We start from the raw sequence: 27,475 nt of genomic DNA, 5'->3' as shown, positions 1-27,475 counted from the left end.
GCAATGCAAAATCCCCGTAGACTTTCTATTTTTGGATATGTGTATTGAAACCTGAAGCGGTAGAGGGGGCGTTTCAAAACAAATAATCTGGACATTTTTCATAATAGTGGATGGACGTGGTTTGAGCACAAAGGTATTTATGATTATCGAAATATCAAGCAAATAAAAAAAATCATCTTCTATTCAATGTGAAATTTACATATCTAAACATGCCATATGACTTAAATAATATATATAACTTATGTTGTAAAAATAATTGTCACAATGTTGAAGATGCATGGGTGGTTATCAAATTACCCATCAGATCTACTTAAAATTTTAAGAGATGCTTTCTTTTAGGAATAAGGAATCATTCTTTGACTATTACGAGGTGATAATTTCGGTCCAATAGATTTGACCACGCTCCGACCGAAATTATCACCTCATAATATTCAAAGAATGATTCTTTATTACTTATATTTATATCATTTCCAAAATTGTACACTTTAAAACAATATATTTTAAAATCACTATTTTCATGTAGCATATGCTATGTATTACTACGCGGCACAGCCAATACCGTTTTTCGGTAATGCTATAAGACACGCCCATTTTGTATCACTCATGTTTTATAAAGTTGTTTGGTTTTATGGTTCAAAATTTATTCGTAATGTTATCACCGACAGAGACAGTTGAAAATGTAAATATTTAGCCATAAAGTAGCTAAATTTTTCGTTACTTTTGGAAAAGAAAAATCTTTGACATTTTAACTGAAAGATTTGAATATTTTTTCAGAGACATGAATATTGTTGTTTACTCACAATATCTTTATTCAGAGCTACTGAAGAAGATTATTATAGACTAAAAATAGCCACGACAATCCAGCTATGTTGAAAATGGAAATGCAGTCGTAACTAATCGGCCATTTCCGCTGGCAAAAGTTATTTTGTGATTGGAATTGTTCGCGCAATTTCGGTTTCATTTTTGAAAATGCGGTAGCGCACTTTTTGTCCCCTGAATGCAAATGTTTTGGGTGACCAATGAAATCGTCCGTTACTTGATGCTCCTGGGTTGGTACACGTAGGTAAGTTTGTCAAGTCAGTCAGACTTGGAAAAAAGTTTTTTAACGAATATTCTGTAATGCCAGTTTTGCAAAAGGTTTTGCAAGATAATAAATGTCAATAATAATGTACGTTTAGCATGTTTTTATATAATTTTGAACAAATGTACTCTAAAATTTCTTTTAATCCAAGCCGGCTAGTGCTGATGTGGCAAGCATGGCGGATTTTGTTATTCAGAATTTCCTCTGCAGAGATATTAAAACGTTTGAAATAGTAAAAAATAGTTAGAAAATACTGACATTTCACTCGTTGTAAGATATCCCTGTTTTTAATAAGTTCGGAAAGTTTTGTTTTAGAATTTGGAATGTGATTATCATTTAGAATTTACATTCTCAATCTGAGATTCACTGTTGGACTATAGTTTACCTTTTATGCCTTTCAAGTGTTTTGCTAACCAATAGAACAGCATTGAAATGAAGTCCTCCTCAGCAGGATGGGGCCCACAGTGGCTCCTCAAAATGTCACCTGACAAACAGGACACCCTTCTGAAAATGTTGGTCCTGTCCATTGCAGCCATATTATGTAAGTTATTCAAGCTTGTATGCAGCAAAAGAATTTCCTCCCATAAACCCTCATTGTCAGTGGGTGAATTTGAAATTTAGGCCAAGCATTTCTTTAAAAACAAATTTGTCTGCTCAAATTTTAAACTGGACAAAATATTTTAAATGTGTGATTGAGCAAAATTTATGCTGTATACTGGCGTGCGACCAGTTCTCGCCGAGTACCATTTCTCGCCAGTACATTGTGACGTCATTTTTCGTATATAATTTTATGTGTTGATAAAATGACGTCACAATGTACTGGCGAGAAATAATACTCGGCGAGAACTGGTCGCACGCCAGTACAGTTTATTCCAAAAATTCTATTAAAATATGCAATTCATTGTAGATCTAATTTGCATACAGTGTCCAAGTGTTCAGCATTTAAAAATTGAAATCATGAAACATTTATAATCCCATTTTGAAAATATTTTTCTTTCAGCATTTTCAACAAGGCTGTTTTCAGTTTTACGATTTGAAAGTGTTATCCACGAGTTTGATCCCTACTTTAACTACCGCACCACTAGATACCTGACTGAGGAAGGATTTTATAGCTTCCACAACTGGTTTGATGATAGAGCATGGTATCCCCTGGGTCGTATCATTGGAGGAACAATCTACCCTGGTGAGAAATTAAATGATATCACATAATCATAACAATGATTGCTTTAAAATGTATTACACCTTCTTATTTAAAAAAAAAAGAATTATATTATTTATTTAAATATTCCTGGCACCTGGCTGCATCTCAGCCCACATATTAAAAATTATTTCTATTTTCCACTAAGGTTTAATGGTTACATCTGCTGTGTTTTACCATGCTTTGTGGTTCTTCAACATCACCATTGATATCAGAAATGTGTGTGTATTCCTGGCTCCAATGTTTTCAAGTTTCACTACACTTGTCACTTACTGGTTTACCAAGGAACTCAAGGTGAGAGCTTTTAAATTTTCCATTGTATCTGTGCTCATGTCCTGTACAAACTTTCATTATTATTCAGAGTAAAAGTCTGTAGCATGCCATGCTTTGATTTAAAACTGTGATATATTATTCATTAACCCGAATTACAAGACAGAAAAGTAAAATATGTTCATGAATTCAAATGATAAAATAAATTGATATTTTCAGGATGCTGGTGCTGGGCTTGTAGCTGCTGCTATGATCGCTATTGTACCTGGATACATCTCCCGTTCTGTGGCTGGGTCCTATGATAACGAAGGAATTGCCATCTTCTGCATGCTGCTGACATATGCTCTGTGGATCAAGTCCGTCAAAACTGGGTCACTCTTCTGGTCCTGTCTGTGTGCCCTGGCCTACTTTTACATGGTAATTCTATCCTGTAAATTTTTCAAAGGTCTAAATCTTTATGTACTACCATGTGCATTTATACTTAATACCTCTTACCTTCCCAGTGCCTTTGTATTTTGATACTATTTGTTGTCGTTGTAGGTTTCCTCATGGGGAGGTTATGTTTTCCTGATCAACTTGATTCCTCTACACGTCCTGGCCCTTATGTTGACCGGCAGATTCTCTCACAGGATATATGTGGCTTATTCTGCTGTAAGTAAACACATGTAGGTCATCTGGCCAACATACGTCAAATTTATTCACAAATCCTTCACGTTTTACAAAGATTACTTTTACTTTTGACAGGTGTACTGCATTGGAACCATCCTGTCCATGCAGATCTCCTTTGTTGGCTTCCAACCTGTTCAGTCCAGTGAACATATGGCTGTAAGTATGGAAAATCTAGGATATAAAAAAAATGCTTTAATGTGTGCACTGTTCTTGCCTTGTTAAAGCTGAGCATTACTCGTTTAAAGCATTGTCAGCCATAGTTCTCTTTCTTTCCCGCTTTCCCTACAGGCCTTATATATACATGTAAGCCACAGAGCTCTTAACAGTTCAAAGTATTTCGCTGTAGAGGTCTCACCTGTGTGGACATACATCTTTCGTTGCCATATTACTCGGTCCCATTGAAATTGTCAATTTTTAACCGGGTTTTCCAACGGAAAAATCCGGTTATTAAAATGGTGAAAATGGCGGGCGGGTGGGCGGGCGGGCGGGCGGGCGGCTGCCAAATGGGTACCCTCATTGTACGGATAAGTCCTCCTACAGTTTTTAAGGTAGGAAGTTGTTCTTTTGCAGATCAGTTGTACATATATCAGAGGTGTGCATATTGCTAGGATTTTGATTTCTGATAATTTATGAAAAAAATACCAGCTTTTGAACTTAGTCATTTTTTGGCAAAATATTGCATATAGGGTACCCTCATTGTACGGATAAGTCCTCCTACAGTTTTTAAGGTAGGAAGTTGTTCTTTTGCAGATCAGTTGTACATATATCAGAGGTGTGCATATTGCTAGGATTTTGATTTCTGATAATTTATGAAAAAAATACCAGCTTTTGAACTTAGTCATTTTTTGGCAAAATATTGCATATAGGGTACCCTCATTGTACGGATAACTCCTCCTACAGTTCTCAAGATAGGACGTTGTTCTTTTGCTGATCAATTGTACATATATCAGAGGTGTGCATATTGCTAGGATTTTGATTTCTGATAATTTATGAAAAAAATACCAGCTTTGGAACTTAGTCATTTTTTGGCAAAATATTGCATATAGGGTACCCTCATTGTACGGATAACTCCTCCTACAGTTTTTAAGATAGGAAGTTGTTCTTTTGCAGATCAATTGTACATATATCAGAGGTGTGCATATTGCTAGGATTTTGATTTCTGATAATTTATGAAAAAAATACCAGCTTTTGAACTTAGTCATTTTTTGGCAAAATATTGCATATAGGGTACCCTCATTGTACGGATAACTCCTCCTACAGTTCTCAAGATAGGACGTTGTTCTTTTGCAGATCAATTGTACATATATCAGAGGTGTGCATATTGCTAGGATTTTGATTTCTGATAATTTATGAAAAAAATACCAGCTTTTGAACTTAGTCATTTTTTGGCAAAATATTGCATATAGGGTACCCTCATTGTACGGATAACTCCTCCTACAGTTCTCAAGATAGGAAGTTGTTCTTTTGCAGATCAGTTGTACATATATCAGAGGTGTGCATATTGCTAGGATTTTGATTTCTGATAAGAGGTATAGCGTACTTTCCCATTTTTTCGCCCTTTCTCATTTTTAAATGGAAAGTACCTGCTTCTATAAATAGAATTATCTGACGCGTTGAAATTTAAGGTCAAGCTTTTGTAATACTTAGTTAAACAGTGGTATTCAACATATGGTATTCAACATCTTGCGATTAAATTCAAAGTGTGGTCATATGAATCTGCATTTTTCACTCTTAAATAGTAATGTGATACACATCCTTTTTATAAATGCAATTACACAATTTTAAAGTGGTAATTATTCATTTACTATAGCATACATAAGTTAGTCGAGAAGTTTGAGATCAATCTCTACTTCAGGAATTGCCGCTGCGTCTTGAACAGATGGTGTCAATATATCCAATTTTGGTTGATATTGCGAGTGTTTTCCATTTCCTAAATACCAAATGATTGTTGCTATATGTGCGCAACACCCAACTGTGCGGGCACCCGCTTTGCACTCGCAATACCAACCAACAATTGGGTCGTGTGGATCATCATGGTTTATCTTTATCCACAGAAAATATTTCTTTGATGACGTATGCCGAGACTGAATTTTCCCCCTTATGTATTCGTCGGATGCTTTATTAACTCTGATGTCTAAGTCACCATCACTTAAATGTTGGTCGGCATAATGCGGTGCCTGTGACAGTTGATACACCCCAAATGTTAGGGATCTTAGGTAGTCGTCACCTAACCGTGGGAATGTGAAATCAATGGATTCGATGCTCTGCCAATGACTTAAATGTTTCTTTAAATGTCCCTGAGATTCGACCTCCTGCTGGACAAGGTTTGCCATTTTTGTGCGTTCCACCATCTTACGGGCTATGTCGCAATCGTTGTCATGGGATTGCTGTAATGGGGCACGAAAACAATTGCAGATTGCTGCCACTATATTAATGTATTTTTTAAGATGGGGAATATCTTTGTTACATACTACTTTGTCCAAGAACTTCCATGTCTTCAACCTAGCGTTGACCGACTCAACAGCCCATCTAATCTTTGTTACGAGTCTTGTTTCATTCCCCTCCTTTGCACTGAATTGTTTTTCTTTGGGACCAAGAAATGCAGGGAATTTTGTACAAAACCCGATATCGTTTAAAAACTCTATGGAGTCACGAAAACCTCTGTTGAGAATAAGAATATCATCTTTTTTAAACCACTGTAATAAGTTCTCTTCATTTGATTTGACCATATATTTCAGAATTGAGGCGTCGTTGTTTCGACCATTGGGAAAAAATTGGCCCAGAATACTAATGATGTAGCCGTCAGTTGCTGTAACTACCATTGGTTTTACTAAGGGTCTGTGCTTGTGCATACTAAAACATTGACGTTGAAATGCGTAATTGTGACTTTTTTGAATGTATATGTACGTTCCATCCATGATAGATATTACAGAGTCTGACAAAAAGTTGCTAAATATTTGAGTTGCATAGTATGTTGTATGTTCTTCAATGATGGTATTTCTAGAAATGTGATGGAAGCCAAGATACGAGGGGACAAAATCCGAACAAAGGGCTTCTCTGGCTTGTTTGATATATCGGGAAATCTGTCTTTGCTTCTTACCAAAGAGTGTTCCAATAAATCTAAAATGGAAAAAAAGATATCAATGTTTGTCCTGAACATCTCAAAACGTTTTATTTAATGCTTATTAATAAAAAATTAGAATTTTAATGCATACAGAATATGTTTATTTACCTTCTCATGCACACATATTTACATTCATTTTTACTAATGCACAAATAACCATAATTTGTTTTATGATAGAACAATAGATTAAAATGACGACGTAAACCAACTTTTTATTTGTGTCGCTATTACAATTTGAATGACAAAGGTACCCATTATGTATTATATTTGGTTTATGCTCAGAGAACTGGTTGCAAACATTATGATTATATATATACATTTCAGCAATTTTTAAAGTAGATATGTAATAATGATTGGTATGTTTGTGTGTATGTGGGGTTGAGCGGGGTTGGGAGTTAAGCTGTTTTATACTAAAAAGTTGGTTTATTTGCACGTAGAACACCTCTGTTTGTATATAATTGTATAATAATTGTATACCCCTGAGAGAGCCCTGTTCTGAGTTTCACCAGCAGCACTCCAATAGCAAGTCTGGGCGACATTAACTTCGACTTCTTTAGGGTTGTAATCATTTCAACTAGCTCCTCAAACTGGTGCTTTTTCAGTCCTGTCAGGTTAAGAAGGTCGATGTCTGTGTAGTCCTCTAGGTCGTCAAAGCTGAGACGTCTGGCTGTGGATACAGAGGCTGACTTGCGAAGGTTTTCCAGTAGTTTTACTAGCTGAGAAGTCTGTATAGTAGTATGTTTTTTACGAAGCTTAGATTTGTCTATAATGGCATCTCGCTTAAGCTGTTTCCCGTTTAAATGATTTTTACAACACCTGACCCCTTCCTCCAGTAATACACCTTGATTAACGAATACACTTAAACGCACAGATTCTCCCATGCAGATAAGATTTTTGTTTTTAATTAAGCATATTGCACACACGCTATGCGACTTGCTGACAGATAAAGTTGGAATTGTGACTAACTCGTCTTTATCATCTTCGTCATTGCATGCATTCGGTTCTACATTGAGCGCAGCGACAGGGGTTGGCACGCATGTACTCTGTTTGATAATCGATCTATCGATGTTATAAACTTTCATCCTGCATGCATTGCAGACAGTACCATCTCTGTCAATTGTTCTATGGTTTTTATGGTTACGATAAAATTCCAATTGTTTCACAGATATTTTTCTGCCTTGGCCTAGTTTAACACTCTTACCGCATACAGTGCATTTAAGTCTCATTTTAAGCCTTGTGGTAGGAAAAACGCTTCTTGTTTACTCTTTCTCGGTGTCTTCTTTCCTTTTTCTTTAAATACCCGTGCAAAAGTGAATCGAGTGCGGTACTATTGTTTGTACACGTCTTTGTTTATTTTTTCTATACATTTTTATACATCTATACATATATATCTATACATTCTATACATTTTCTCTATCACATTTGTGATACTAACGCGATATACAGTTTCTTTAATGCTTTTAATTATTAAAAAAGGGATTTTTTAAATAAAAAAACCAATATTTCAACAAAACTAATTAAGACAAAAATATTTATGCAGTCATCGGGAATCGAACCCATGACCACTAAAGCAAAAAGGACAAGAAATCGATGCCTATAACCACTACGCCACGATATCATTGATAAAAATTTTTATCTTATAATTCTCCATGTAATACTATGAAAGAGTAATCACGAATGTAGGGTTGTTGATTTCATTCTTAAATTTTAAAATGAAGACCACCTTAAACCAAAAATATTTTTGCATTATAGTATTGTTTGATGTCAGCTGAAATTAAATTTAATTTATTTTTTCTGGTTTACGGTGGTTTAATGTTTGTTTTTGTTATTTGCCAATGCCCACATCACATATTCCCATATGGTCAATACAAAAACTGATTATTTTATCGGATTTTTATCGACACTAATATAACATTTTTTACCAAGTTTTTTTTTATTTGTATGCACGAACTGTAAAATAATGGAAACATTTGAAAAAAATCAATAAAAATTCATTTTTTAAAATGCGTTATATTGTATGCGATATTCCATTATAAGTGCGCTATTCTCCTTTATGAAAAAAATACCAGCTTTTGAACTTAGTCATTTTTTGGCAAAATATTGCATATAGGGTACCCTCATTGTACGGATAACTCCTCCTACAGTTCTCAAGATAGGACGTTGTTCTTTTGCAGATCAATTGTACATATATCAGAGGTGTGCATATTGCTAGGATTTTGATTTCTGATAATTTATGAAAAAAATACCAGCTTTTGAACTTAGTCATTTTTTGGCAAAATATTGCATATAGGGTACCCTCATTGTACGGATAACTCCTCCTACAGTTTTTAAGATAGGAAGTTGTTTTTTTGCAGATCAATTGTACATATATCAGAGGTGTGCATATTGCTAGGATTTTGATTTCTGATAATTTATGAAAAAAGTACTAGCTTTTGAACTTAGTCATTTTTTGGCAAAATGTTGCATATAGGGTACTCCATTTCACTGGATACGTGTTGATAGGATTATGGATACAGTTCACATAAAAGAAAACCCGGTTTGCTGTCACGTTGACAGCTTTTCTCTTGTTATGCACTTTTTCCAAGCCAGAAGAATGCTAACATCAAACATACAGATATTAATGCATTATCTACAAACAGAAAAATGCACATAAAACTTGAAATAAATTCACAAAATCTAATATCACAAAAGGAATATTACGTATCGGGTGTGCAATCAGGTGTAAAGAAATTGAAGTGTTTATATACTAGCAACTTTCTGATGGTGCCTACTTATGAGTAATGTTCAGCTTTAAAGTTGGAATTTTTGTTGAAATTAGTTATGGTAAATTGCTATTTTGCTTTTGCAGGCCCTGGGAGTTTTTGGACTTTGCCAGATGCATGCCTTCATTGATTATGTGAGATCCAAGCTGAGTGTTGAACAGTTCAATATCTTGTTCAGGAGCATTGTCCTGATGGGTGCTGTTGTCAGTCTGTCTGTGGCTGCTATTGGAACCGCCACTGGCAGTATCCTTTCTTTCAAAATGAAATCATTTTCATGCTGTAACGTGTAGGAATATGTTGTGTGGGTTTTATTTCGGGCAACAACTGTGATGTAATTGAAGATGAGATATAGGAAAAAGAATTACTTTTATTGCAAATTCTTAGAACTGTACAATGTTTTTAATAACAAATGGGGAAATAAAACTTTTGTGTGGGATAAATTAATTTCACGTACCAGGTAATGTACTATGCACAGCTGGTGCAGTACAGGTGCATGTGAAAGAGAAATATGTACCAGTACATGTAGAGTAAATGAAATAGATCCTTAACAGTGATAAGAAATCTCTCCCTGGACCGGGCGTTTCTACTCCCTGTTGGACCCCTCCTATGCCAAGAACAATATCCCCATTATTGCCTCGGTATCAGAACACCAGCCTACTACCTGGAGCTCCTTCTACTTTGACTTACAAATGCTTACCATCATGTTCCCAGGTCAGTTGCTGTTTGTGTATCTAGTTGTTAAAATTCTATTTTTTAAATTTAGCAAATTTTATTTAACAAAGAAGTAATACAGAGACAGAAATCAACATCAACTTTTGCTAAAATCTGAAGTTATAAAAGTAAAAAAAAATTATATAATTTTTTTAATTGCTCTACATAAATTTCAAAGGATCAATTAAAACATTATTTCATCGTCTTTATTTTAGCTGGACTGTATTTCTGCTTTAACCGCCTGACGGACGCTAACATCTTCATCATCATGTACGGTGTCACCAGCATCTACTTTGCTGTATGTACATATACAGGATTTTTTAAAATTTCAATTAAAAACAAATTATTATGTCACTTCTTACATCATACATGTCCATGTATCATTTAAATTTTTATTACCTGCATAAACTAGTTCTCAGAAAATTTGAATTGTCTGAACAACTTCGAGTGTATGCTTCTGGCATTACTGATAGCAAAGTGCAATTATTTCAAACTTTAGATAATCATAGAAGTCTATATTTTATAAAGCTGTAATTCAACAACTTTAATATTTTGCAGGGTGTCATGGTTCGTTTGATGTTGGTCCTGGCTCCAGTCATGTGTATCCTGTCTGGTATCGGAGTTTCCTCCACTCTGAACACTTACATGAAGAACCTTGATGTCTCCCGAAAGGACAAAAAGACATCCAAAAAGAATGTGGATCACACTTACCCCTTCAAGAATGAGGTTTGTTCTGCTTATGAAGTGAACACTTACTGTGAAGAAAACACTTTTTATATTAATTTAAATTTATCTGTGTGAATAGAAATCATAGTCATCATTATTATGCTGGGAATTCATGTCAGAATACATGTGCATGTTTAATTTATATGTGTATGTACATGTTCATCATACTTCTCATTGTAAGCAAATAGATTAATCATAGATTTCATGATGAATAAGAATGGGGTTGATGAATATCAAATTATCAATCACATCTTCCATGTTTTGAAAGAATTGTTAAAGTCCATAAATTGGAAAGATAACTCTCACCTTATTGAAACGGATGTATTCAACCTCCGTTTTGTGTTGCTGTAGGTAGCGACTGGTGTTGTGTTCTTGGTGACAGCCTTTCTGATCACCTACACCTTCCACTGTACCTGGGTCACCTCCGAGGCTTACTCCAGCCCCTCTATCGTTCTGTCCGCGCGGGCCGGGGACGGAGGCAGGATCATCTTTGACGACTTCAGAGAGGCTTACTATTGGCTCCGACACAACACTCCAGAGGTAGAGGACCATTTGGAAAACTCAAAACCCAGAGTAGAATTATACTGCTCAAAATATGTTAATTTGTATGAGAAAAGTTTAACATTATGAACTAGCTAAGCAATTTAAGACTAAAATTGAACAAAAATTATTTTTACACGTATGACTAGGAATAAACAGAGGAATCTTTACGCATATGATTAATGAATTGTATAAATATTGTTTGCTTGTATTCACTGTGCTTTTTGGAACTTTACAGGATGCAAAAGTGATGTCATGGTGGGATTATGGGTACCAAATAACAGCAATGGCAAATAGAACTATTTTAGTAGATAACAACACTTGGAATAATACACACATATCCCGAGTAGGACAGGTAATTGTACTGTATAGTCATTCATGTAATATCATGATATTTTGATTGACGTCTAAAGTTATCATACCATTATTATGCATTTTTTTCATCCTTTCACTAAAACATCTATGCATGTTAGTCAATTATACATACATATACATATGGATTATTAGTAACTAGACAAGATGTTCCTGTTATGCAGACTAAAATATAAGAAATTCTTTATATTTTAGGCTATGGCATCAACAGAAGACAAGGCCTATGAAATTATGAGAGAACTAGATGTCAATTATGTATTGGTTATATTTGGAGGACTTACTGGGTATTCCTCTGATGGTAAGATTATGGAGTTCAAAATTTTAAGGAATTCTATGATAAAATTACCAGTAAAGCATAAATACTATGTATAGGGTTTTCACTCAATGTCATTTTTCACCTCTCAGAATTGTTAAGTAAAAGGTTCCATGGAATTGATATTCATGAGGCTATTTTGGGAAAGTAAAATGGGAGTGTGAATTGTAATCAGTATGCATTTTATTCAGTAGCAATTTTAAATTACTTCAAAATGAATGTGCAGACTGAAATAATAATGATGTAGAAATCCCATTCAGAATTAGGGCTACTGTAATAAAAGACAGCATGGGTCTTTTTCAGATATTAATAAGTTTTTGTGGATGGTTCGTATTGGGGGCAGCACAGACCGAGGGGCACACATAAAAGAGGCCGATTACTACACCCCACAAGGAGAGTTTAGGATCGACAAAGAGGGGTCACCCACCCTCCTCAACTGTCTGATGTACAAGATGTGCTACTACAGATTCGGGGAAGTTTACACAGAGGGAGGTGAGTAAATAGTCATTGTCAGTCCCCCTTATTTGTCAACCATGGCATTTCTACCATAATCAAGAATTAATAATTGTTTATAATTTTATCAATGCATCTTTTGTTTCTCAACAGGAAAACCCACAGGATATGACAGAGTTAGAAATGCAGAAATAGGAAACAAAAATTTTGATCTGGATGTTTTAGAAGAAGCATACACCACAGAACATTGGCTTGTTCGTATTTATAAAGTTAAAGATTTAGATAACAGAGGGGCATAATTCTATATCAGAGACTTATCATTCATTTTAAAAAAAAAAAAATACATATTGTTGTTTGGATTTTTTACAAACATTGTCAACTTGTAATGTTTATACATTGTTATAGATATACTGAAAAAATATTTACAAAGAAAACTTGTCCATAGTTGTCAACCAGATTACATTTGTTTGCAAAAAGAAACAATACCACTTCAGCTGTTGTGATGTTTATTAATGATTCACAGCATGACAAGACAATAAATGACATACAAAACTTAAACAATTGTTGTTTCTATGTACATGTATCAGTCAGGGTATACCAGATCTAGATATCCATTATCAGTTGTAGTTCTCTCTGTTTGATGATCAGCACAAAAGTACCTGACTAAATGTTCTTGAAGCTGCACAACTGACATTTGAGTCGCTGCTAGATACAATTGCCAGGTCAGGAGTCAGATTTACATGTAGTTACTAGAATCTCTAGCATCAAGTTTTTCTCATCACAATCATTGTGTTGATTTCCCAGATAATGGTCCTCATCTGATCAATAATAGCCTTCAACTGCCGGTTCTTCAGTCTAAGTTGCTATGGGAATCAAAAAAAAGATTTATATTTCAAAATTCTGAATTATCATATCCAACAAAACAAAATCTTCCAGGTATAATTTCAATGAAATGAAAAAAAACCAACACCTTACTTCTACCATTTCTCTGTTTTCTTCTTTTCCAATTTTGTACTTAAAACATGAGTCAGGACTTGGTGTAAACTTTTCTTCAAATGGTTGCCCCATTACTGCCACCAAAACCTGAAATAATGTACGGTAGATAATGCTTCACTGAAAATACCATGTTTAGGATTTCATGTACTGGGTATTACTTTACACAGAGAAACATCTCTCCCTTTACTTACATCATCATCAGGGTCATCGGGACACATCTCGTTCACATTGTCATAAAACAGTCGGATTTTCTTGAACAGCATGGTGAGATGTTCAATCTGCTCCGCGACCTTTGCCCTCCTCTCCGTGGCCATCTGAACACTACAGTTGATGCCATTAGGTAGCTGGAAAATATATTCAGGAAGCTATCTTCAGATACTGTTCTGATAGGAGAGATAACTCATCAAGGTGAATAATGACATTTCTTTACAAATTACCATTGTCAAGAGTCAAGACAAAAATGTGACTAGTAAAATTTAGTAGTGAGAATTAAGATTTATTTTGAAAAAGATCTGGCAAATTTATGTGATCACAATTTTCTCTAATGTTGTTGCTTCATTTGCCTTAATATTTACAAAGAAATTCTTTAATAAGTGGAGATAATGGGTTTTGGATATTTTTAAACAAAGTAATGCAACTGAAAGGTGTCAAAAAAAACGTGTATTTATACAGAACATGTACCAATTTTATTAACCGAGGAATGATAATAAAACTGGGTCAAAACTCATGCCAAACATATACTGGGCATTGCTAACAGCAGTTTATGTACACTGACCTCCAGAGAACAGTTACACTAAATACCTGGTTTGCTTTTGTTGTCATGTATTTAAAAATGTCATGCATTTTCTGGAATAGCTCCTGTACATATTCCTGTCCTTTTTTGCACATGCTCACCCCGTTGATCTCTTTAGTAGGAGACATCATTGGTTGTACCTATAATCATCAAATCATTGTTTTATAATACAAAGCAAAAGCAATTTAATACATTTCTCTTGACCATTTGGCCCATTTGACTACCTATCTAATGAGTGCTTGTGGGAAAAAGATGAGCAGTGACCTTAAAACAAGTTTCTAGATCAAAAGAGAAGGTCATTGCTTGTTATCTGTGGACCATTATTTCTTTACCCTAAGACTTGGTTCCAAACTTGATCAGACATTACTAATAGACTGAAGGTAAAGGGTGTGCAGTTTCTGTACCTTTAACCAAGTTTCTATGTCAAAGGTAAAGGTCACAGCAGGTACTGGTTAAAAATCCTTCCCTAAAAATATTTTCTCTCTACTTAATCCAATCTTACTCAAACTTTACCAAACATCCCTCTCAAGTAAGGGTGCACAATGACCTTGAACTAAGTATGTAAGTCAAATGTCAAAGTTAAAGAAGATTTAAGAAAAATTGTTGTTCAGACGATACATATTTTCTTTCCTTAATCCTACCTGCCTCAAACTACTCCCATAGAGTGCTTGGTAGATAATTAAAAATATGTGAAATAATCTTGAACTATATTCCAAGTCAGAGGTAAAGATCAACTCAATGTCCTCCAAAATGCTTTTTGTTGTACTACTTTTATCAAATAGGGGCTCTTTGAAATGGTGAATATCTTAATAAATTTGTTCAAATATAGCATTAAAGTACCATACATTACCTCACTATAATCACATCAAAATTATCTCTTCCCCTTTCTAAAGACCAAATTATTGTAAGATGGTATATCTTATAATGGTGACAAGTTAGTTTTATGATTTTTAACGAGGCCGAGAACAGAACGAGTACGCACGCTTTCGCGAAGCGTTTTATTTCTATTGTGACGTCATCTTTCTGCTTAGTTGACGCCATGGCGTGATAGTTTTAACTGCAGATATTCAGCAAAATTTGTTAAAAATAGCTCGTTTGATGCATAAAATTGATATTATATTGTGGAATAAACATAAATTTCCTTCACTCAGTAAACCTCACACAATTTTTCACCGTTATCATCTGGGCTATTTCATGGCTGATGCAATGCAAAATCTCCGTAGACTTTCTATTTTGGGTTGTGTATTGAAGCCTGAAGCAGTAACGGGGGCGTTTCAAAACAGAAACCGGACTTTTTTCATAATAATGGATAAACATTACATAGGTTGAGCACAAAGGTATTTCTGATTATCGAAATATCAAGCAAAAAGTGGTGGCAGCAAAAACTCAGGACAGAGTAGATATTAGACACTAGTTTGGTTGTAACCACCTGCTGAGGTGCTGACGTCTGGGGCTGATGTCCCATCATGCCTTGTTGAGTTTGCTGGACTCCCATCATGCTGTGCTGATTGGTCATCATGCCTTGTTGCTGCTGTTGTTGCTGCTGCTGGCTTGCCATTGTGCTTGCTGGGTATTGTTGCCCCATGCTTGGCTGGGACATCATGGAATGACCATATTGATGCCCTGGGTTGGCCATTGGGTCAAAGGTTTGTGAATACTGTAAAGTTAAGATGCTAAATATAAAACCTTTGTTTTTAGGGTTTGGAATGATATATACCTGTGGTTAAAGCAATTTAACCATGCTCAGCTGTAATGAAATATGGAACTCTTAAGTCTAACGTTGCATAATTTACTTTGACATTTGAAGCAAATGTTGAAGATAAACATAAAGTTAACTTTTCATCAAAGCATATATACAGTACCTCAAAAGATACAATGTTTTTATCTAGTCTGCTGTCAATATCCCTTTACATTGTCATTGTTTTCAATTGATAGTCGCCGACCAAAACGAAAATACAAACTGCGCATGTGCGATTAGGACTAAACGCCGTAATGAGTGGGTCGAGCCTGTAAAATATCATAAACTTTTTTCCTAGATATAAAATTATTAATAATGATATCAAGGATTCATTTTCTACAATGTATACTATTAGTATAATTTACGGTTTTCCATTTGACAATTTGATGGTAAGTAAAAGAACAGGTTTTGTCATCTTGAAGTTACATGTACATGTATGTAGAATTCTACATACAAATAGTTTCGACATATAGACCTTCCTGGTGCTTCTTACAGATGATTTTTATTGGTCACTTGCACATCTTTCTATAAAATTGATGAAGTACATATAAATCATAAGCGATCTAGAGGGGGTCGAAGGGGGTAGTCCGGATCTGACTGTAGCTCCACGAGAAATGTGGGTTGACAGACCGTAAACCCCAATTTCCCGTGGAGCTACAGTTCCGCAGCTAGGCCGGACGCCTCTGAAAATTCAAAACTTTATTTAATTTTATAGTTTAAGTTTTGCCCCCCCCCCATTCCCCAGATAACACGTCACAGTTATATATCACTCGGACCCATCCTGATTTATTTTTCTAGATCCGCGCAAGCAATGAAGTCACCTCCTCCCCCCCCCCCCCCCCTCCCCCTCCCAATCTGAAAGTTGTATATATATGCTACTTTGGATATGACTATATAAATACGGATTTCTATTATTTTCCTATATCGTTCAATTGTTGGGACAAAATATGATATGTCCCTAATATGTTGATGTCAATGTTTTTATTAATTTCAATTAATTCGTTTTTCATTTTAGACCTTAAATAAAATAAAACATGGAGCACAGACCAACACAAAGGGCATTAATTTTAAAAGGTTAAAAAATACATCGGCTATTCTAAATTCTGGCATGTATACACCATTTCAATTCAGTATACTTAAAAGTATTGGACCTATTAATATTTTAAGTGTTACAAATCGATGCTTTCTTTAATGGCTTCGAATATGTAAGCAGCTAACTAGCTGCATGAAAAAAAAATGTAAGTAACTTACCTCTTTTTCTACTTGCATGTATTTTGCTTACATTTGTGCGTAGTTCTATATTCTTGATTATCCTTACGTTTATTAATTATATATGTAGTTTGTATTGTATGTGACATGTTATCTCCGAAAGGGGGGAATAAAGGTTGAATGAATGCGTCTGGAATGATATCCCGTAAAATATTTAATAAATTCATACCACCACACAGTGATACGGTTCCTTTATAATGTGTATGGATTTGCACGGACCATGCTTTGAATTGCTTGTACTATTCATATAATAATAAATTATGAGAATCTTCCTTTTTTAATCGTACAGTATATGCATTTGATTAAGATTGGTTTTTTTTTTTTTTTACAGCTGTACACTGTAAATGTAGATACTGATTGGACTACTAGGGTAGTCGCTGTAAAACGATCATATTTCATATATACAATAGAATATATTTACATCCACTGAGTATGATTCCCTCTACTTCTTAGAATTGATTGTAGATCTGTAGAAACTGACAAGATTGAAATCTACATGCCCCGTTGGTTGGTCGAAACTACCAGCAACCTAAGAAAAATCACGGACTGCATGAAATAATTGTCAGACTCAAATTTCTATAGGAGAAGATTTTGCCGTTTCTTTTATCTAACGAACTGATGTACATTAACAATAATTTGGTTGATTTTTCTTACTTTTTACGATCAATTTATTAAGTTGTCAAAAGAAAGATGTAAGTATAAACAATAAAATGCTTTTTTTGATGATTCATGTGGGTTATGAAGGTAGCGATCATTGAAGAAAAATTTACGTCTCGACAACTTCAAGTTTAGCAATTTTTGAATTTATGTTTTCGTCGATGGAGTTTTTCATCGATTCGTTTTTGAAAAAAATGTGTATAGCTTCTTTCATTTTATTTTCGTCCTCAAATGTTCTTTCTATAGAACGGAGTTCCTGTAGGTTATCATCGGATGTGGTGACAGCTGCAGTGCTTCCTGAGGTGTCAGGACAGGGTCTCTTTGCTGCGTTATTAGACTGGCTAAATTTTATTTTAAATGGTATGGAAATGTCTTTGTGATCTTTACACATATTTGGATGTAACTGAATTACCGCGATATATAAATTCAAATCAGTTGGAAGGTTCAACTCGAAATTATAAAACTTACTGATTTAGAGCTAGAAACCCAAGCTGGCCGGTTTTCTTATGATGTGTGCAAGGGTTAGTTTATTTAATGCAAGTGAATATGCATGTACGTTGAATTTTTATTAAATAATGCCACCACAGCTTATGATTATCATTCATCAGTTAACTAACATATAGATCACTGTTGTAATTAAATGGCATACATGTACAATATTCTAACAAGTTTCATACACACTAAATCAAATTCACAAAGACGTCTATCTAACAATGATAAAATATCATCCTAATATTATGAAAATATACAAGCCTACAACATGATTGAATACATAGCCCTTGAATATTACATTGAATAGGATGTAGTAATTGTTCTATACATTTTATTACACAATAAATACATGAACTATAAATATAGTAGTCATATGCCTCTGATAAATATTTTCACCTGTTTATAAATATCAACCACAGAATAAAAGCTACATGTTTTGTCTACACTTTAAAACCTAAAAAATAATCTGTTAGTGCAACAAAATTAATGTTTGTCAGTCACATCTCTCTAATGGTAAGTAAAGCATGTGTTAATTACGTCATTTGTAGATGCATTTCTAGTCAAAATAAATGTTATTGGACGCAAACGTTTGGTGGGTTGATTTTTAATGGAAGGGGGGGGGGGTGAAGAAAATTCTTTTTCTTTCTTCCTCTTTATTTGGATATTTGTTTACAATTTGTTTTTTTTTTAAATTTAATTAGAATTTAAAACACAAGATTAGGAAGGCAAGTCTTTTATCAAATACATGTACATGTATATAGGTTACATTATGACTGATTGATCACCTTGAAATGGATTTTTGTTCTAATGATTTTGAATTTTCAATGAAGCAAAGCTTGAAGCGCATAACATACAATTCAGCAAGTTCTAACTGGTGCTCAAATATGCATATATACTATACAGTGTAAATAAATTTATACATATCTTAAATATAAGACAACACAATGCTTAAAGCAACAAACAACTATGAAACTTAAAAGGACAGAAAAAAGAATAAATAAGCAATCTTAAAACAAATACATGCAAGCTTTTCACAACAGAAAGGTTGGATAAATGTGGAATAAATACAACAATTAAGCAAATTCAGCGAAACGTTCCATTGTACATTTTATTGCTGCTGCGTCTAAAAGGGTAGTATGAAGAAATTGCAAAAGCTAAAAGATGTTCCCAAAGTGTTTATATCATTACAGCCAAGGCAAAGGTTTTCAAGAGATCTAAAGGCGTGGATTAGGTGACCTAAAATCAAATGTATAAATTAATTAAATCAATAATCATCAATTTCTATCAGATGTTTATTACACTAGTGAATATAATGTTTACATAAGAACAGAACATACATTAGTACAGTAAAACACGGTTATAGCGAACACGCTTATAATGAATTGACGCTTACAGCGAAGTGAATTTCATTCCCCAAGTCTCTATTTCATGTTGTAAACTTAACGGATATAACGAATTACGCTTATAACGAAGTTAAATTGGTCGTCCCTGGGACTTCGTTATAAGCGTGTTTTACTGTAATTCAATGCTGAGACAAAACACGCTATAAACACATGCATTATTGATCACCCTCTTGTACATGATTACTACAATACCCTTTATATGTCACCAGAAGTATAAGTAAGACAAACATTGTTAAAAAGAAAATGTTAGAAAAAGATAAAGATGAATGTTAAGATACCCCTTATTGTCTCATTCATCAAAATAGAAAATTATGATAATTCAGACTCTTTGTTGGCACTGCAAAATACATTTATAAACAAAGACAATGATAAAAACATTATTATTACATGTTTCATTATAAAAAAAAATTATATGTTTATCATTAAACAAGCAGTTGAAATACATGTAGTGGAAAAATATTTAACCTCACTGAACAAATAAGTGCCATCAAATGCTTTAAATGATTCTGTATGTTAGTGTTATGGATGTTAAACAGAGAAATACATTTACTAAATGTTCATTTAATCAAAATGCTTGTTCTTTCAAAGATTGTCATGTTAATGAATTCATCACTGACACTATGTTAATGACACTCAAGTTTCACTGACAGAGACAAGGAAAGATTAGTTGAAATATAAGCTCTAGCTGGTTTTCAATCAAAACAATAGTCACTGCATAATATCTGTTCACAATTAAGTACTGGCACAAATACATATAGTGCTAATTTCAAAAATCATCTGCCTTTTCATAATCAACATAAAATCAATGGCAAAATTCAATAAAATTATACAATAGGAGAACAATGTTTATAGATACATGAACTACAGACAGGATGTGAAGATCACAACTAAATGCTGGCCCTGAATTTGTCATGTCTTACATGTGCTCTGGATGGTTTTTGAGACAGTCCATAAACTTTTGGACTTCCAAATTCCCTTTGCATATATTGTGTATGGCAGTAAATAATGGAAATCTGAAATACAGAACAAATATTGGTAAGTATTTTGGAGGTGAACTGTTTGTGTACAGTCAATCTAAAATAGAAATATACAGTTGCATAAAATCTTTGCAGATTTAATGGTTGGCATAGTTATATAACCTCACAAAAGAAACAAGACTACAATTATTCTAAAAGTAGGAACTACCAACCAGTGTATTATTGGAAAGATATGAACCTAAAATTTAACATTTTTCTGGTAGTAACCTTGACTCTCCAAAAGAGATTGGGTCAAGGTCATGACATTATGTAAGACATATATTATTAAGTAAATGATTCTTTGCTTTAAAAAAGTCAGGACAAAAAATCATAATTATGAAAACTATATGACAAAATTTTATGCAGGACATTTGCCATACTAATGTAATTGATTTACTGGAAGAAACTTTCTGCACAAATGCTAATTGTCATATATTAATGGAACAGCTATACAAAAATGCCTCTTTTTAAAGTACGTAATAAAGAATAAAATACCTATCCTCCATCTTTTTGTTTTTAAGCATGTAATTGACTTCATATGCAGTAGGAGGTCCTTGTAACTTCTGGCCATTCAACATCTCTGCTTCAAGTGCTTCAATTGACTGAAACAATTTGTTATTTCAATGCACATACCATATATTAAACAAATATCCATAACATGATAAATGTACATATACATATATAAATTTTATTGAGAAAATTGAATTATACAAAGGGCTGTTCAAAGTTTATTGTATGTTTAATGTCATCTGAGAGCATTATATAAATAGTGCCTGTTTGGGAAGGTAACAGTTGAAATTGACACCCCGAGAAAACCATTGTCAACCGACGCGAAGCAGAGGTTGACAATGGTTTTTCGAGGGGTGTCAATTTCAACTGTTACCCTCCCAAACAGGCACAATTTATTTTGTTATACTGAATGTCTTATTTTTTACGAAAATTTTACTGCTTTTATATAGGAATAACGTGAATTCTACAGCGAACCGTATGCGCATAATTTTCGCGCATGTAACAAGTTTTAATGTTACCCGTTGCTAAGTGCGTTGCTAACGCTGAGGGTAATAAAACGGATTATGAACTGCATCTTAACCAATCAGGTTTCAGTATTTAGCATGAAAGTATAACAATATAGGTTAAGAAGAAATTGTCATTTAAAAAAAAACAACAACCCCATTTTTCATTTTGTTTTCAATCTGATTGACCTTTTTGCAACTAAATGCTGCAGTCTGTAGAAATACAAAATGCTTAAGGCATATTATTGACTATACATCAGATACGCAATGGGATCATCTTTAAAATTGACAGGAAAGTTCACTAAACAGCTAATCTCTATGCAGCTTGAAAACTCACTGTATTTGTATAAACATAAATTAATAAAATCACTTAAACTGTTTGAATGTTTTTTTTTTTTAATTTTATTGCCCTCCCTTGTAGGTCTGGTATTTTAAAGGTGATGTTAAACATATCATTAACTTTGGGCAGCCTAACTACCAGTATTAGCTGTGGTATGTAAAATGTATAATGGTATATATTTGTACATATTCAAACTACAATTCATAAATCCCATGAACCACCTCTCTCCTGAGTTATTTCTGTGGCACTGTTGACTTCATAGACAATTTTGTTTTATATCTTGAAAATATACATACATTAAAATGTAAAAAAAAAATAATTAAAAACACATATATATATGTATCAGTATTTCTTGGACTGTACCTTCCCAGTCTTGACAAAAGCCTCCGCTACTTTCCTGTTTCGACCACCATAACAAGTGGTGACAAGGTCAGCAACACCACAACTCTCTAGAAACGTGGACTGATTGGATTCTACAACAAAACAATTACTGTACATCTACTTGTATATCATTTTACTTTATAAATTGTTTTTGTGGTGTAATTCAACAATTTTGATCCTCCAGGAGAGCTATACCCTTTCGTTACTCAAAATTAAGTAGACACATGTACGAGAAAGTGGTGAAACTAAGCCCTATTCCTCAGAAACAACCAATGGGAAAAAACTCACCTTTTACCTGTATTCATAAGATTAGATTTTATATTGACATTGACTTTCACTAAACCATGTAATGCAATGTAAGATTATATGAACAAGGTCAAGGTTGTAACTAGGGGAATGAATAGACAGACCATCCTAAAGAGAGACCATCCCCCATACTAAATCCAAGGAGCAAATAAAATGTGACCCAACTGTTTAAAATGTAACACTCGACATTTGCTGCGCATGTGTTTTTCTGTGGACATTACCTGGATAGAAGACTTCACAGAATTTGATCATCTCCATCAGGCCCAGCCTGATCACTGCTGCCTTAGTGTTGTCTCCATAACCAAGTCCATCCGCAAAACCAGCCCCCACTGCCACTATGTTCTTGGAAAATAAATTTAATCATAAATTCAAAATGAGGGTTTTGGATTTCTCTATGAAAGAGTAAACACTTACTAACACTCTTTATATAAAAATGTACATTTTACAACATTCCTTTTTACTCTTTTGACCCAAAAATTCAATCTTTATGGAACTTGTATGCAAAAAAATATTAATAAATTTTGTAAAAGCACTTAAGTATAAGGTTAGATTTTGAATTAAATCATAAAACTCTACATATCAAAATGAGCATTATTTGTGTCACTACTGCCCTTACTGGTTTACAAAGAGCAGATTTTGGGGTCATACCTTTAGAGCACCACACACTTCTACTGTGGTTTCATCATCGCAGACAACGATTCTGAAATAATCTGTCTGGAACAGGTCCTTCAGAAGGGGACCATGCTCTTTGACTTTTATACCTGTAAGGCAGTTTGATATTTTTTTCAAAATTCTTACATACTATTACTAGTACAGTACACAAAGTTAACATAAATATGTGAAGGTATTTACAAGCTATCATTGATATACCTGTTATATTCAAAACCTGAATAGTCTTAAAATATTAAGATCTTAATTTTACAAACATAAATTAGTAATGTAGATGTTAGATATTACCTATTGTGGCCTCACAGTAGTTTTCTTTGGCTACTTCATTGGCTATATTAGCACCCATCAATGCTGCGCAGGGGATCTTTAACATTTCTCGTATTACGTCTGATATTAAAAGTATTCCCCCACCATCTGCTACATCAAAACCCTGAAAAATTAAAACAAGACATACGTATGAAAAAAGTCAGTTTTACAAGAATAATAAAAATTACAGGAAAAACACCTGATTTAAAATATAAATAGGGATATTAACTAATGTCTTCTTAAAAAAAATTATTTTTTTCTGAGTCATTATTATTAATTGTATTGTTTTCATCATCTGATCATCTGCAAGAAAAAAGCCCAGGTTATCAAGCTGTTATATACTGTAAATTTCTTCTTTTACACCAGTACATAATTTTGCTATTCTGTGGTTCTGTATCAAATTGTGAATATATTAAATCATGAGCACCAATTTTTTGATATACCAGTAATTTCATATAGACATTAAAATCTGTCTGAAAATGAAAAGCATGATTTTAAAACATGCGAGGTTTGCTTATCACAGTTTTACATGGATATCAATTTCTCATGTTTAATAAAAATCTACAGTATCAGCCTGATTCAGTTGAAGAAATTGAAAGATGATAACACTGTACTTTAATAAGTGACACAGCAATGGCTCCAGGATTGACTTTCCCATCAAGCTGCTTACAGACGCCCCGAACAAACTGATGGGGGAGGACAAAAATCAAAATGTCAGCGTTCTCTGCTGCATCCTTTACATCTGGAATGGCTACCTGAAATCATAAAAACAGCTTCAACTTTAGTCAGAGTTGCATGAACCAATGTAGTTTTAAAGAGTGACTCAAATGACCTAAAAATATATCCCTATGTGTACATGTATTTGATTACCATATATCATTTTAGGACCCATTCATACACAAACTGTCAGACATAATGCTGTAACACATGCTCAAAATATACTATGTTGATATCATACTTGACAGTTTCCTGAAACTATTTGATGTTGATATTTGAATTATTGGCCTGAAATTGCAAACATATGCAAATTTGGCAAACTTAGGTACAGATCATTAAATAAATTTTCCCAGCTTATTTTAAAATATTGGTACATATAATTAAACTACATGTGACCACTGATTCTACGTTTATATTATGATACAAAAATTTTTCATCATATCAATATTCTGTTTTCTACACGCATCCCCCTTCCTTGTTATTGCTTTTTGCCTACCGGTAGCTGGTAGATAAGGTGGTATGGGACATCTCTCGATATTAATGTGGATTAAAGTACATAAGAATTAGAATACTTTTACTGGTTTAGAATTTTAAAATTTTACAATATTTAACCAAAAAATATGTATTAAAAATTTTTGGAAAGGTAAAAATTTTAAAATCCCAAGTTGGATTCAAACTCATTACTAACAGATTTGTAGTGAACCCTCTTACCCATTGCGTTTCGCTGTTAAATGACAATTTTGGGAAAGAAACAATTTGTACAATTACACTTGATTTTATTGATTATTTCGATAAATAATATGTCACAACATGAAGATGTTGCCAACTTAAAAGAATCATATTCCAAATATATATTTCTAAAGCCACAAATTATTCACTCCAAAAACTGGACTCTTAAAAAATATTTCATTTTAATTAATGTATGAAATTTTAAAAATAAAAGTTGTATGTTCCTTCCACTCTGACAACAAGTTGTATGTGCCATACATTCTGAGACACTGACCACATTTTTGGGGAGCTGGATTCCTGGCAAGTATTTGACATTCACATGATCATTGTTGATGATCTCTGTAAGCTTTCGTCCCTCCACTGTCTCCTCAAACACCCACATCCTAACCTCTGTGTCAAACTGATCAGTCTGGGCCAACACATTGTTTCCCACAATTTTGGCAATTGCAGAACCCCTGCAACAAGAAAAGTTGTTATGGTTTGTTTGAAACATATATTTTCAATATTAGATTCCCTCTCTCTCTCTCTCTCTCTCTCTCTCTCTCTCTCTCTCTCTGAGAAAATAACCCATAGTGTGAGAAATTAAAATCATTTTTAAAATTTCTCTTTGCACTGCATGCATATAACTCAAATCCTGCAGACTGCAATTATCATTTTGGGATAAAATCATCATTAACTTGTCAAAATCTGCAATTCAGTTTGTCAAGGTCTATTTAACAAAATGAGTGTCGTGCTTATTAAATTTCGAATTAGATTATAAAACACAGTTTTAAAACCCTTCAAATTCTCCAACAAAAATATGTGTGTTATCATGCAGTTAATGAATGACTCAATAATACATTTACAAAATTCCTTGTTCCATATTTTTTTAAATGCCAAAATCTCTAGTCTACCAAAGCTGTGGTTCATTTTTAACCTACCCAGTATATTACACTGGAATGAAATCATCTTATCAAAGGAAATGGAGACCTGATATTTGACATACTAGCAACAAATCACCTTCGATAGGTGACGGTATTATAATCTGGGGAAGATAAGATAAACCACTTCAACATGCTTACTCTACCAGATTTAACCATGCACTAATAGTCTTTTACAAGCTAACATAGTATACTGTGGGTTCTTCTTTGTTTGTTGAGCATAAATTTTCATGGATTTCAAAGTTGAATCAACCATAATTGATGGAATGAAATGTTCATTGAAGTAAAACTGAAGACAAAGATAAAGAATATTTTTATTCTAATATTATGTACATTTTGTACAACTGTATTAATGTCAGGGAAGGTTGATACATGTATAATTGCAATTTCAAATTGCTATGCACAAGAATTTACCAGCATACATTTATATGCATAGTAAAACATAGTTCTTAATCATTTAAAATAGATAATCATATCAATGAATTCATTGCTGATACAGCTGCTTTAAATTAACCAGTTAGTACAACAGTACAAGGAATTCATTGCAATTGATATGATAAACTATCCTTTTTTTTTTTGAAGCATTTGAAGTCCAACAGAGACTTATTAGTTGCAAAATGCATGCTATACATTCATGTAAACTTCTGTAATTTAATATGAGTTGTGTTACCTTGATACTGTATAACACATTTTATGTTGTCAATTGTAAAAAAAAAAAAAGCACATTTTTTTTCTTTTTCTTAAAGTGCCTTCGAAGAAGTTGTAATATAATTTTAAAAAGCATATCTTCTTTTCAAGTCAAGTTAAACATGTTAAATCTGGTTTAATCCCACCACCCCCCCCCCCCCCCCCCATCAAATTCGTCGGCACAATATGAAATGTACCCCTCCGACGCCCCTGATATGACTTTCAACTTTAATATTAAAAAAAGATTTCATTTATCAGACAAAAAAACTTGAAAGTCAGTTTAATCATGCAGATAAATGAGAAAACCAATGCAATGCTCACTAAATATGGACTTTGAACTTATAATTGTAGTAAATTCGAGCTAATCATGAGAAAATTCGAACTGATCTTCGGTTCAATTTTTACAATCACATTTCCAGTCATTTTTCAGCGAAGTGTAAAAAATATTGTACGAACCAGTTTCCTGATCCTACGACACACACTTTCTTCTTTGATGCCATTACGAATTCTCTGTTTATAAATTCAATGCACACGCTGCATGTAGTTACCCTCACCGGAGGTATGTCAGTGTCGTCCGATTTGATTGGCTGTTGACAACAATAGAGGCGGAGCCAGTTTTACTTGGCGGTAGTTTCGAAATACAGAAAACATATATAATACAATTTCAATTTACTTATGTAGTGTCATTCATATATCTGTATATAAATAACACTTATTCAACATCTAGTCATTTAAACTAAGATTTTAATATGGAGTGCCATATCATATTGGTATACACAATATTTAATTTAGACTTTAAGGATGACGTTTACTCAGAATGAAAA

The 27,475-nt window shown here is 33.7% G+C and overlaps 4 protein-coding genes across 4 annotated transcripts; 1 reads left to right on the top strand and 3 right to left on the bottom strand.

Annotated features, from left to right (window-relative positions):
* The first annotated feature begins 1,041 nt into the window (after positions 1-1,041).
* LOC128155149 (dolichyl-diphosphooligosaccharide--protein glycosyltransferase subunit STT3A) lies at positions 1,042-12,780 on the top strand. The gene is made up of 16 exons (XM_052816721.1): positions 1,042-1,065; positions 1,485-1,622; positions 2,082-2,264; positions 2,428-2,573; positions 2,769-2,966; positions 3,090-3,200; positions 3,294-3,374; positions 9,191-9,347; positions 9,663-9,815; positions 10,031-10,113; positions 10,374-10,541; positions 10,893-11,081; positions 11,320-11,436; positions 11,649-11,751; positions 12,070-12,258; positions 12,373-12,780. Exons 2-16 carry the CDS (start codon positions 1,514-1,516, stop codon positions 12,516-12,518), a joined length of 2,133 nt encoding a protein of 710 aa, XP_052672681.1. The 5' UTR covers positions 1,042-1,065; positions 1,485-1,513; the 3' UTR covers positions 12,519-12,780.
* LOC128155154 (uncharacterized) lies at positions 4,768-7,748 on the bottom strand. The gene is made up of 2 exons (XM_052816734.1): positions 6,820-7,748; positions 4,768-6,338 (listed from the first exon to the last, which is right to left on the bottom strand). Exons 1-2 carry the CDS (start codon positions 7,566-7,568, stop codon positions 5,039-5,041), a joined length of 2,049 nt encoding a protein of 682 aa, XP_052672694.1. The 5' UTR covers positions 7,569-7,748; the 3' UTR covers positions 4,768-5,038.
* Positions 12,551-15,956, bottom strand: LOC128155163 (mediator of RNA polymerase II transcription subunit 30-like). Its single transcript, XM_052816746.1, has 6 exons — positions 15,871-15,956; positions 15,438-15,665; positions 14,017-14,148; positions 13,407-13,559; positions 13,195-13,302; positions 12,551-13,082 (listed from the first exon to the last, which is right to left on the bottom strand). Exons 2-6 carry the CDS (start codon positions 15,642-15,644, stop codon positions 12,984-12,986), a joined length of 699 nt encoding a protein of 232 aa, XP_052672706.1. The 5' UTR covers positions 15,645-15,665; positions 15,871-15,956; the 3' UTR covers positions 12,551-12,983.
* Positions 15,957-18,225: 2,269 nt separating this feature from the next.
* On the bottom strand, positions 18,226-27,254 carry LOC128185380 (glycerol-3-phosphate dehydrogenase [NAD(+)], cytoplasmic-like). Its single transcript, XM_052854988.1, has 10 exons — positions 27,108-27,254; positions 25,319-25,499; positions 24,213-24,353; positions 23,581-23,722; positions 23,272-23,384; positions 22,845-22,965; positions 22,300-22,409; positions 21,079-21,185; positions 20,488-20,580; positions 18,226-19,400 (listed from the first exon to the last, which is right to left on the bottom strand). Exons 1-10 carry the CDS (start codon positions 27,149-27,151, stop codon positions 19,379-19,381), a joined length of 1,074 nt encoding a protein of 357 aa, XP_052710948.1. The 5' UTR covers positions 27,152-27,254; the 3' UTR covers positions 18,226-19,378.
* Between the last annotated feature and the right edge of the window lie 221 nt (positions 27,255-27,475).

This window comes from Crassostrea angulata, chromosome 1, assembly GCF_025612915.1.
Source record: "Crassostrea angulata isolate pt1a10 chromosome 1, ASM2561291v2, whole genome shotgun sequence".
NCBI classification, from domain to species: domain Eukaryota; kingdom Metazoa; phylum Mollusca; class Bivalvia; order Ostreida; family Ostreidae; genus Magallana; species Magallana angulata.
The sequence above is the reverse complement of the archived record's forward strand: the minus strand, read 5'-3'. Positions and strand labels throughout refer to the sequence as shown.

Bases quoted from the DNA above. Each gene is read 5' to 3' on its own strand.
- LOC128155154 (XM_052816734.1), bottom strand. From the start codon at position 7,568: ATGAGACTTAAATGCACTGTATGCGGTAAGAGTGTTAAACTAGGCCAA. The intron at 6,339-6,819 runs GTATACAATTAT...TTTCCATTTTAG, and splicing joins AGAACAGGGCTCTCTCAGGG to ATTTATTGGAACACTCTTTG.
- LOC128155163 (XM_052816746.1), bottom strand. From the start codon at position 15,644: ATGGCCAACCCAGGGCATCAATATGGTCATTCCATGATGTCCCAGCCA. The intron at 13,303-13,406 runs GTAAGTAAAGGG...ACATTATTTCAG, and splicing joins CCGATGACCCTGATGATGAT to GTTTTGGTGGCAGTAATGGG. The intron at 13,083-13,194 runs GTAAGGTGTTGG...TGATTCCCATAG, and splicing joins AAAACAGAGAAATGGTAGAA to CAACTTAGACTGAAGAACCG.
- LOC128155149 (XM_052816721.1), top strand. From the start codon at position 1,514: ATGAAGTCCTCCTCAGCAGGATGGGGCCCACAGTGGCTCCTCAAAATG. The intron at 3,201-3,293 runs GTAAGTAAACAC...TACTTTTGACAG, and splicing joins TATATGTGGCTTATTCTGCT to GTGTACTGCATTGGAACCAT. The intron at 11,082-11,319 runs GTAGAGGACCAT...GGAACTTTACAG, and splicing joins TCCGACACAACACTCCAGAG to GATGCAAAAGTGATGTCATG.
- LOC128185380 (XM_052854988.1), bottom strand. From the start codon at position 27,151: ATGGCATCAAAGAAGAAAGTGTGTGTCGTAGGATCAGGAAACTG. The intron at 24,354-25,318 runs GTCAGTGTCTCA...TTATGATTTCAG, and splicing joins TCCAGCTCCCCAAAAATGTG to GTAGCCATTCCAGATGTAAA. The intron at 22,966-23,271 runs GTATGACCCCAA...TTATTTTCCAAG, and splicing joins AAGTGTGTGGTGCTCTAAAG to AACATAGTGGCAGTGGGGGC.